The sequence below is a fragment of the Grammomys surdaster genome, unplaced genomic scaffold (genome assembly GCF_004785775.1).
Source record: "Grammomys surdaster isolate TR1022 unplaced genomic scaffold, NIH_TR_1.0 126546, whole genome shotgun sequence".
In the NCBI taxonomy this organism is placed as follows: domain Eukaryota; kingdom Metazoa; phylum Chordata; class Mammalia; order Rodentia; family Muridae; genus Grammomys; species Grammomys surdaster.
The window spans coordinates 14,373,709-14,385,760 of record NW_021621338.1 but is presented as its reverse complement, the minus strand read 5'-3'; the positions used below and the strand labels follow the sequence as shown (position 1 = coordinate 14,385,760).

Sequence of the window (12,052 nt, the reverse complement as noted above, 5' to 3'; positions counted from 1 at the left end):
ATGGAGCTCCATGGGAACTCTCGCTAGTGTGTTTCTGGAAGTTCACATGCCTGTGTCTAGACATCTTGATTAAGGATAAGAAAATTGTGTAGGATTTAGGCTGTGTTCACCCATTCATGAATTCAGCAGGTCATTCACTGAATAGTTCTCAGAAGCTAGGTTGCATCTTAAATGTTATTTAAGGTCTTTGTGAAGGGGCACAGCCTCCTTCTCCCCTGAGGAAGTTTGCAGTGTAGTGATAGATTAGAACATTAAAATCCCATCATGCAACAGTTTATAAACTGAAACGCAAACAGTGCAGTGATCTTGCCAGTCGACTTCCTGGCTGTGTTAATGGCCTTCTGACAGTAGCTAGATGAAATGTGAATGGCACTCACTTCACCATGCCTGATAATATTTCCTGCCTGAAGACTACAGAAACATCAGCATTCAATGTGTCAAGTTATTTAAGCAAAAATTCTTAAGAAAAATTGAGGACATATTCCAATGAAGACTGTTCATAACAGTGTATTCCAACTTAAGTCATCTCCGTGCCCCTGAAATTATATTATCAGAAGTAAAACACAAAATATTAATATAAGATCCTCATCAACAAGACCCAGTGAAATGAAGTTCATCAGGTAGAATGAGTGCAAACACCTTTGTTGGCCTAGAAAGGAATGAGAATCCCAATAGTTGTAAGAAAGACCAAAATGCTCTCTGTTTTATATTTAATCAGCTTTCACACATCAGCTTTTCACTTTTAGCTCAGATTGTAGAAGTTTGTGAACTGTTCTTTTATATGGCAAAATAAGCTATAATCTTAAAAAATTAAAAATACATTTTTAATTGTTGGCCCCAAGCATATGATCATCCTGACTCAGATTCCTGAGTGGAAGGAGTTTACTTTTGACTCTATAAACATTTCACACCTCTAAGTATTGTATATTTGTCTGTGTCTTGTAAAGTCCTCTACTAACTATGTTGTATTAATATTGACTAGATATAGCTGGAAAAGGTTAAAAAAGTTGTGACCTCCTAGAAACTTTCCTTCCTTAACTTGCTTTAAAGGGGCCCTATTTGTTTTGCTGACTAGTGAGTAGGCTATAATTCTGGAAAGTAGTCAAGCATATAGGAGAAGAGACCTGGAATTCAAGGCCTACCTATAACCCTGGGCAATGAGCCCAAGTGCAAAGCCCTATAACTATCCCCTTTTCCCAGAGTTCAGATATCTTTTGATTAGTGCTGGACTCAGGGCCTTGTCTGATGCTCGCCTTGTCCCAGCTGCTTTTGGGTACAGATTCCAGATAGACACTCAGTTGCATTGAACTTGACATCCCTGAACGGCCATGCCATCGCATCGATGACCTTTGTTACAATACTTTGTGTTCTTAGGTGCCTCACTCCTGATGCAGAAGCCCGTCCAGATATTGTAGAAGTTAGTTCCATGATATCAGATGTCATGATGAAATATTTAGACAGCCTATCCACATCCCAGCTAGCCTTGGAGAGGAAACTGGAACGGGAGCGGAGGCGCACACAGAGATATTTTATGGAAGCCAACAGGAATGCTGTCACATGTCACCATGAGCTGGCTATGCTATCCCAGGTAAGAAAAAAACCTCTCGATCCTACATGAGGCCTTCTTATAGTCTGTCTGAGGAAAACTTGCCTAAAGTAAGGAAAATCGTTAAAATCTGAACTGTTTAATCATTATATAGTTACATATTTGTATTTGTTATTATTTTCTATAAATAAATTTAAATAATTCAGAATTACTGATCTTCCACAGAACTTATCCATGACTCATTGTCTCATGAGAAGCCAGAGCATCAGGAAGAGCTCTTAGACAGTGCCTGTGCTAATCTAATGGGCTGTATGTGTAGCATCTGTGCTTATACATACTTATTTTCCTTAGTTGTCTTGTTCCACTTTAGGATAAACATCTAAGTTCACTCAGAGAAGAAAATAACATTTGCCTTTCATTTCTCTTACTGGTCTGTATAACTTCTCTGTCTACTGCTGGCATATTGACCATGGTACAAAATCTCAAATCTGGATACTTATGAGTTTTCCTGTCCAGTTTTTCTTTGACCTGTAGAATATTGTGGTATCTAGTATATCTTTAAGCATAACTTAAGAACTCTGGAGCTTTTGCCTAGGCACACAGTAGCTGGCAATTTTAAGATTTTCTCTCCTGTTTTAATTTGACCTGTAGAGTATTTTGGTATCTAGTATATCTCTGAGCATAGCTTAAGAACTCTGGAGCTTTTGCCTAGGCACATGGTAGCTAGCAATTTTAAGATTTTCTGTCCTGTTTTAATTTGACCTGTAGAGTATTTTGGTATCGAGTATATCTCTGAGCATAGCTTAAGGACTCTAGAGCTTTTGCCTGGGCACACAGGGACTGGCAATGCTTTTGCTCTATCTGACTTTCCTTTCCTGGACCTCAGCAGTCTACTGACTGCTGTAGCTACCCATTAGCAGCCATTTGGAAGTGTTGTTCTTGTCTCAAATGTGGGATTCCAGGCCATAGGACCACAGGACTCATTCTTGGTCATCATATCTGGTCATTGAGTCCTTCTCTCTATCTGAAAGACTTGCTCTCTGTGAAGGAACGAGGCAAGAAGTCAATCTCAAAGAGACAGTTCTGACTTCTTCAGTAACAGCATTTCAAAGAAGGTATTCTAGAGGGAAGGAAAGCACTGCTGTGGAATGAGTTTGTCCCCACTGCTGTGGAGTGAGCTTGTGCTGACGTACTTGCCTGTTTTGAAATTGAGAATTTCATGGTTTTGTTTCGTGGGGAAGACTCATCCTTATTACTTTTAACTGCTGAGCCCAGCTGTGACTCAAAGCTGATGTACAATGACTTTCTGATGTTAGGACAGGGTGACCTGGAGCTGGAGCTCTCATTGCTGTTGAGCACCATGTGGGGAGCAGGGCTCACCTTCCCTGTTATTTTCCACCTGACTTCATAAAATCAGGCAGCAGTATGAAATACACCCTCCCATGCACATTATATATCGTTAGTAGATGAAGATGCAAGAGATTTAGCTGTTTCTGCCTTAGTGACAGTTTGCAGCCTAGCATTAAATTTTGTCATGCACAGCTCTTAGCCAGTTTTTGGTTGGATATGAAAGGGTCATTTTTTTTTTTATTAGATTGATGTGGGAATGGGAAGATTTCGTTTAACATTGAACAAGAGAAATCCTCTTATCTTTAGCAAAGCACCTTGAGAAGGACCATTTTATATATTTATTTTCAGTTCAAAGCTATAAAAATATATCTGTGGGAAATCTCAAATATATCAGTAACCAGTTCCTCCAGCCCCACCCCCAGCCCCAGCAATTGGTTCCTCAGAGCTAATCTCTATCACTTCTGTCCCATCTCCTTCCCACTCCCGGCCTTTCTCAGATCACTTTAGCAAATCCCAGATGCACACGACTGTGACTGTACTCTAGTGTGTCCTTACTTGTTTGGAGATGGGGTTCAGCTGGAGACATCAGACTCCCAGGCCATGGCTGGAAAAACGGGGCACTGTGTAGACTCTAAGGAAGGGTTTTGAAGAAACATTTACCAACTTTCGAGAATACAAAACTTAGTATATTAGAATTTACAGCATGACTTCAAAAGTCAAATACAATTTTTTGAAGGATTTGATTTACTTCCATATAAGTATGAAGAAATTCTTTAATTGTAAGCATGCATTTTTTTTGAAGACTTTACATCTTGAAGGTACTATGGATCTGTGACATAAGAATTCTCTGAAATTACTGACCTGTGTGACCTGTAGTTTCAGAGTGGTTTCTATAAACATTGCAGCAGCACATTTTTCTGTTAAAAAAAAATACCCAGAGACAGAAAGCTGGGAGAATGGCTCATCAGTAAAGAGGACCCGGCTACTCTCCCAGAGGACCAACTTTTGATTCCCACCACCCACAAGGTGGCTCACAACCCTCTGTAATTCCAGTCCCAGTGGAGTTACGGCCCTGATCTGGCTCCTGTAAGCACTGTCTGCCTGCAGTACACAGTTGTATAGGCAGGCAAAACACCCATACATATAAAAGTAAAGCTAAATAAAATATTCAAAAATGTTTCTTAAAATTGGAAAACAAGGCTGGAGAGAAGTCAGTAAAGTACTTACCTTGGAAGTAAGAGGAGATGAGTTCAGTCCTGATACTGCTGTGAGATTTTTCCTAGGAGAAGTGAAAGATGTCTACTCACTCCAGATAGGGCAACAACAGCAGAGCAGTGAGTCCACCAGAGTCTGATTAGCAAACTAATGCAGGCTACTTACTGGAATATAGATGAAGGGTTACATAGAAATGCAGACATGATTCAGATGCAGCTGTATCACCAAAGAGCTGCCCCAGCATGAGTGATAGCTCATGACCACTACATACTTGGAGTTCATTGTGTGACCTGCAGGTAACTTGGCTGCTGGTGGAAGAGCATCCCAGAAGCCATTTTCCTGAATCTACACGTGGGGAAAGGCTTATGAATCTTGTTATCTTCAGTAAATTCTTGTTATTTGTGAGTTATTTATTTCCTCAGTACTATGAGCTTCTCCATTCACTTCTTTTAGTTAAAAGAAAATCAATGAATAACAAATGCATAAAAAAATAAAAGACGAAACTCTCTGACCAGGGCCTGTTCAATGCCCAGGGTGATGATACTTGCTTCCCTGCTTTATCAACTTAAGAGTGACTCCCAAAACTCATGTAAAGGCAGACGGAGAGAACTGAATCCACAAAATTGTCCTCTGATCTACATATGTGTGCTACAGCATCCTCCTGAGGCCAACAATGCACCACACACAGATAAACACACAATAAAAATGTCAACAGTAAAACTGCAGACACCATGGCAAATGTTTGCAATTCCAACATTGGTAAGGTGGGGAAGGGCAGGTCACTGGGCCAGCCTGTCCTGCCTGCTGAACTCCAGTCCTGTAAGAGACCCTGGCTTGAAACTAAGATAGGGCTGCTGAGAGCTGGGAGGTGAAGGTACTTGACCCTAAGCATGGTGAGTGTAGTTTGATCCTAGGGATGGAGGACAGGAGGAAAGAAGTGACTCTTACAAGTTTTCCTCTGACGTCCACACACATACATGCCATGTACACCTGGGTACACACACACACATACACACACACACACACACACACAAAGCAGTAAACTAAAAAGAAGTAAAGGAATGACCTGAAGTCGTTCTCTAGCGCCAACACACATGAACATGCACGCACACCTGTACACACCCAAAACCACATGCCAAACACACACCAGCAATTTAAAAAGAAAGAAACCACAGGTGTGCCTTGTTTACAGTTTTTATGGCTTATGTCCTGGTTAAGTGACGTATGATTTAAGATGACTTGGGTAATATCAAATGTGTAATGCCTGCATTAGAAGGGTAGTTTTAACCTGTTGCTGGCTTGACCAAGTGACAGCTCTGCAGTAAATCAATGCATGTCAATCATATGGATAAACACAGTCACTGGGTCCCTGATCCGGCACGTGTTACTTCATGGAGTGTTCAGCCTTTATGGACCTTTGAGAGATGCTTGACTTCAAACTCAGCGTCAGTGACTGCCTTAAAGACACACAAAACACTTCTTTCCTTGTACTGTCTTAAGCACACTAATACTCTTTCCTTTTTAAAAATCAATCAAATACTAACAGATAAACACAGCTTTGTGAAAGAGTCAACAAGAATGTGCTAGAGCAGGTTAATAGGCAGCTAGTCGGCTTTACCCTCACTGGGCATCCATTGTTATTATTATTACTTTTAACTTACTTCATTGTTGGTTTTATTCTAATTAATAATGTTCAATTAGCATATCCAGAGTTGAATTTCATTATGGCACTTGTAAACTATCTTTTTAGTTGACTCTCTTCCCTCTCTTCTCTGTTCCCTGTGATCTCTTCCCAGTAGCCGCTTTGTGCCTTGAGGTTGCATGTGAACTATTGCCTTCTTCATTTTTCCAACTGTGTCTAACGTTGTCTCTACTTTCCTTAAGCAATATTATTATTGTTCCAAGTACAAGGAAGGCTGTCCCAGAGCAGCTAATATCAATAATGCAGCCACACAGCTCATTATGAACTAGTGCCTAAGGGAAGAGAAATTAATGGAACACTGAGATCTCCACACCCAGAAGGAGGTCTGTGGTGAATTGGCTGACTGTTGCAGATTAGTGGGTTAGCTCAAAATGGACAGAAAACATTACACAGACCTCTATCTCTTGGGGCATGTACTATTTATTCCCATACTTTACTTATTCTTAATTATGGAAGTTTTCATAATAGGCTGCTAAAGATGAGAATAAATATGTATTTCAGAAGAACCAAGGAAGCTTCATTAACTACCTTCCTACTGGGCTTGCAGTTACCTACTGTGAAAGTGAAGCAAGGCCTTCCTTTTAACTTCTGAAATTCCAAGTGAGAACTGATACAGAAAACTGTTAAAAATGAGAAATAATTAGAATACAATAAGATACAGGCTTTACTCAAATACCTAACAATGAGAGGCATGTGGGGTGCATGGACGACAGTGACAGTCTTATAGTGTTTGAGGTTCTGGCACTACTCACAATGCGTTGAGCTCACAGTCATTATCCTGTGGATATTAGTTTAGACCTGAGATAGAAAACCAATATGAATATTATAAAGAGGACTTTGTTAAGTTCTTTAAAACTGATAGGTGACAGGCATTAGTGTTCAGATTGCAGGGACCTGCTTAACCGAGATGTGAGGCTCAGCTTTCCATGTGGGTGCTGGGGATCAGAACTCGGGTCCTTACACTTGTGTAGCAAGCACATTAGCAACCCTGACTAATGCCTGTCACCTATCAGTTTTAAAGAACTTAACAAAGTCCTCTTTATAATATTCATATTGGTTTTCTATCTCAGATCTAAACTAATATCCACAGGATAATGACTGTGAGCTCAACGCATTGTGAGCAGTGCCAGAACCTCAAACACTATAAGACTGTCACTGTCGTCCATGCACCCCACATGCCTCTCATTGTTTCATTTCATAAAATTTGGGTAGAAGTTAGGTATGCAACCATTGTCCCTGCTGGTGGCAGCTGGAGGTAGATGTAGCCACTGTTGATTTTATGTCTTTTAGGACTTAAACATTTGTTTTCTATTTTGAGAGTTCTGTTTTCCATCCCCTCTTGCCAAGATGGAAGCTGAGTACAGGAGGAGACTGAGGCATGCTTACACCAGTGGAAGGCGGGCCATTCTGGATGCCTGGGATAGCCTCTGCTGATCGTCACTACTGTGAACCTACTTCTACTTTTTGGTTTGGGGAAATTAACTTTCTTTGTTAAATGTTGGTGTCATACTTGCTCATGATCCTTCAAGCCTCATCTCCAACTTGGGGATTACGATTCCTGACCTCCTCTGAGACCTGCTTGTGACCTCTCACTGGGACACATGAGAGCTTGAGATACATGTCCATGCTATGAAGTGGGAGTTGGAGGCACTATCTCAGTCCTGCTAGCTCTTCCTCCTCTCCTGTTCCAGGTCCCTGCCATTCAGTTATCCACTCAACAAGCAATACTGTAGGCAGTGGTGGTGGTACCATAGTGCCCAAAGCATACTAGGCCTTGGCTTTTGTGGGCTTTTTGATAAATGTCCAGAGCAAGTGAAGCATTGTGGTGGTCTTGGGCTGTTCTGAAGTGTTCCCATATTCTCTGACTGCAATTAGATTTTCTTAAAGCTCCTGTATTTCTACTAACACAGGCTTTACTCAAATACCTAATTGGGGTGTTTATGATAATGTGGTACTGTCAGGCAGCTTAACTATGTCATCCTGGAGCAACATCTTAAATCCCACTTGGAGAGCAGAGCAGCTGGTGTACGAATTAGCAGCAAACATCATTTTAAAAATCATGAGTCTTTCACAAACTCACATCATGATAGGATTCTGATGATAGCTTTCTAGCACAATGTGTTCTATGTCTTAGAATACTTTATTGACAGAGGTCCAATCTGATTTTTTCCCCTTAAATTATCAGATATCTTTACAGTGGGATGCTTAAATGAAGAGTATGCAAGCATCTGGATGTTCTTTTTTTATTTTAGTGTACTTGGACTTTTAAAATTTTCTATTTATTTATCCATTTGCCTTGTTTTTATTATACCATATGTCATTCACAAATGCTGAGCCTACTGCTAAAAGCTTGTGTCTAGAATCCTCCACTAAAAGATTAAATTAAGCCATGCAGAAAATAATGTATTTTAAAAGGACAGTGTTTTGGTGAACAATTTTGCTTTTATAGTCTGGTTAATTGCTGACTGAATTTCTCCCAAGGCCCCAAAAATGCAACAAGCAATGATGTTGGGAAAGAAATATTAGAAATTAGGAAATTTCGGCTTGTTGGGAAATGTTCTTTGGTTATTAAGTTTTAAGAAAACTAGTCTTTCAGCAGCTCTACTCTCTCCAAATAGATACAATTCTCTCATCCAGCCTTCCCCTTAAAATCAGCATAATTTACATATACATAGTGTTAGTGTGTTTATGTGCTGAGCTTACTGGCTTTCGACCCATACAATCATTACCCACACACAATTCTGTACACATTCATCTAAAAGCTCCCCCACACCACCTTAGATAACTCCTAACTGAGGCTGGGGCTGCAGGTTTGTGGACTTCATACACATCTAACTTATGGATTCTAGCCATATCTACAGGAGTTCACCATCTTATGTATATTAGTTCTATTTGTATTAGGTTGTATCCTAACTCACTTTATTTTTTGATTTATTAATTTTTATTTATATATTTAATTGTATATTAACTGTATACTATAATACATATATACATACACACACACACACATATATTACTTATGTATAAAATAAATGCCTGACACATTTCATTGTCATGTTATAGAATAATTATTTCCAAAATTGGAATGTTTTAGCCAAGACTGGTATGAACTTTATGACATGAGACATTTTGTGGATATGTTTCTATTTCTTTTAGGTAATAACTTGAAATAGAACTTCTCGGTCATGAGTAGTAGTGTGCTTTCCTCCAAAAACAAACTGCTAGCTTTCCAACCATATATTGTTTAACAGTCCCTAGAGCAGGATAAAGAAGATGGTGGTTTCAATAAAGTGGCCAATACTTGATCCCCAGTTGGTGGTTGTTTGGGGAGCACTAGGAGGTATGGCTTTGCTGAAGTGAGTGTATCACTGGGGTCAGGCTTTGAGGATCCAAAAGACTCATGCCATTCCCAGTGTACTCTGGCTCTTGCTTGTGGATCACAAGGTGGGCTCTCAGTTGATCCTTCTCCCATGCCTTTGTTCCACTATCATGGACTCTAACCCTTTGAAATCATAAACTCAGTGCCTTGGTCATGGTTGACACTTTTTGTACATATTTATCTTACATTGAAAAGTATTCACTGTGGAATGTTTATGATGAGAAAATATATTTTTTGTGTAGAGTAGTGTTGGGCAGGGCTCGTGCGGGGGTCGCAGGGGTCATGGAGGGCAGTGTGGGGGCACAGGCGGCTGCCCGGGCACTGGCACTTCCCGGTGGGACTCAGCAGCGCAGACCGCAGCTGAGGATGTGGGTCAAAGCTCACTGGGGGCGCAGGCGGGTCGCAGGCGGGTCGCAGCCGCGAGCTGGAAGGTCCACTTCTGCTCCAGCCTCCAAAGGTGGGCGAGTATTACAGCTCTTTTTGCTTCCTCTCCCTGCGGGCGGGCGGCGGAGAGGGAAAAGTGTAACAGCTCTTTGAAGTGCGCGGGCTAGCCGGGCAGTGGGGGAGGAACCACGATAAAAGTCTCCGACAGCATGAAAGATCTCACATCCACATCACATCTCTTTTACTTTTGAGCTTTGGGTAATATATACAGTTTTTTGGGGGAGAGCAGGCAACCCCTATTGGTTTGGTTTGAGAGCTTGGGAATGCCTTATTTGCATGAAGGTGGTATTTCTACGTGATCAAAGGCCATGGACCTCTCTGTGGGAGGGGCTGTGGGGAGCAGAAGCTAAGAGAGCCAGATAGCTTTGGGAAAGTTCGAAGCGGCCTCCCGTCCTACTGGCCTTCTTCAGACCAAGGTTTCCGGGGCTTCAGAGCTTTCTCCCAAGGTTTCTGGCCTTTTCTTATAGCCCACTGCCCCACAGAGTAGTTATCAGGTTTTCACCTCTCTCAGAAGTTTTCAGGACACAGTATTCTGTAGCATTCTGGGTAGCCTATGGGACTGCCTTTCTTCCTGCCTGAAGCTCTGCTTGTGTGTGAGCAGTTGCACTGTCAGTGCTGAAATTGGGCTGTGTAAGTCCTCAGCCTTGCTATTTTTCTCTCAACTTTGATTTGGATGGTGTGGGTCTCCTGGTTTTCAGAATTAGCTTCTTTATGTTCTTTTTCTTTAGGTTAGTACACAACGTGATGAGTCCAACACGGGTCCTCACTACTTGCTTTGGTTTTATTGATTCTCCCCCTCTAGCCCTGGCCACAGACAAAACCCTTTGCTGCAGAATTTGCAGATCCCCACATCTAATTCCATTGATGTCATAAGAAAAGGTCTCAATATGTGCTATCGTATTGTGGACTGGACTCACCTTGATCATGAGAGGAAGGAACTCTATCCCTCATCTATACCCCAAACCTCTTCTCAGTATTGACACATATTGGGTAGTCTTTAGAAGGGTCTGAAGTGCCGAGGGTTGGTCTTTGCAATGCAGCGGGAGATGACAGCTTATTTAGATTGATGTGGTCACGAGCACAAAGCTGAAAGTAAGGTGTTGATTTCGAGGACAGTTTCTCCTAGATAACAGTTGGGTAAAGTTAGAAGAAGCAGAATCTTGTGTGTTTGTTTAGAGGAAGAAAGAGAGCCAGGACAGAGAATTCTGAGTAAAATTTTGGGTCTTAGAAGATGGTGATAGGTTTGGATCAGAAACTAGATATGGGCAGAGCAGAGATGTTAGAAATCTTTTAAGCAATGGAGGAATTAACCCAGGCTCATAAAAGCACACTGGACATCAATGACTGGAAGACTAGTTACAGAAAATCATATGAGAAGTGTGTTTCTTTAACTCACATATTAACTTCAACGAAATAAGAGTTGGTGAACCTGAGGAAAAGACTGCTGAAAAGACTCCAGGGTATGATAATAGACAGCAACTGGGCAGGCAGACTGCGGGGCACACATGTCTGCAGAGCACACATGTTCTGCTGGGCAGGCAGTCTGTAGTGCACATATGTCTTTCTGGGCATACATGTCCTGCTGGGCAGGCAGCTTGCACTGCACACATGTCCTGCTGGACAGACTATTTTCAGTGCACAGATGTCTTGCCGAGGTAACAAGCACATGAATGCTATCATTGATTTACTAATCCAATACCATAAGACCTTGAGTTTTCTTCCTCTATTAATTTTGGCACCAATGGATTCTCAACAACCTGCCCCTTAAGCCTAAGAGTGCAGCTTGAATTGTAGGGAAATCTGTGAAAAATTAGCAGGTAAACACATACCAGCCTTACAAGAAGACTTGCTTCGCTTTGGGCATCTTAGTACCTAAGCAATGATAGACTCATGAGAACAGCGTCTGACAGGTCACCAGAAGGCTTCTCTCTCCAGTGTCACAGCATCTGTCCTTCTTACTCTTCTGCCTGGAGCCTGATCTCTTTAATGGCTTCTCCATTTGTGCCCCTGTTCTGTATCTTAGCTCTGCTGCTGATCTTTGGCCAACAGCCCAGGCAGCTCTTTACACTTGCTGGAAATGGGTCCACACAGAAAGTGTCTTTGGTATTGTGAATTACTTGGGTGGTCCCTTTTTCAGAGTTATCTGCTTTGACAACCCTAAGCTGCCAGCCTTTTGTGTCATTTAACATCTTTATTCTTATTGAACCTGAGACATACTGCATATGGTTTATAATACAGTGTAGCAGAATATTGAGGCCCTGGGCCAGATGAATGACTTAGGTGTGGTCTCACAGTCAACCTCTTTCATCCTCTCAGAAAGTTCTGGAGGAGCTTGTGTTTAGTTCTACAAGAGAGAAGCTGGAGCCTTGAGTGACAGGGTTCTCATCACTACTGTCCCCTCCCCTTGTAGGGCATG

At 41.6% G+C, this 12,052-nt stretch overlaps 1 protein-coding gene across 1 annotated transcript in view; it reads left to right on the top strand.

The window, feature by feature from the left end:
* The window catches only part of Nek10 (NIMA related kinase 10), a 156,625-nt gene that overhangs the window by 103,333 nt on the left and 41,240 nt on the right, over positions 1–12,052 (top strand). The window contains exon 25 of the mRNA XM_028760706.1: positions 1,375–1,588. Within this exon, the coding sequence (XP_028616539.1) occupies positions 1,375–1,588 (214 nt within the window). The remainder of the gene's footprint in view (positions 1–1,374; positions 1,589–12,052) is intronic.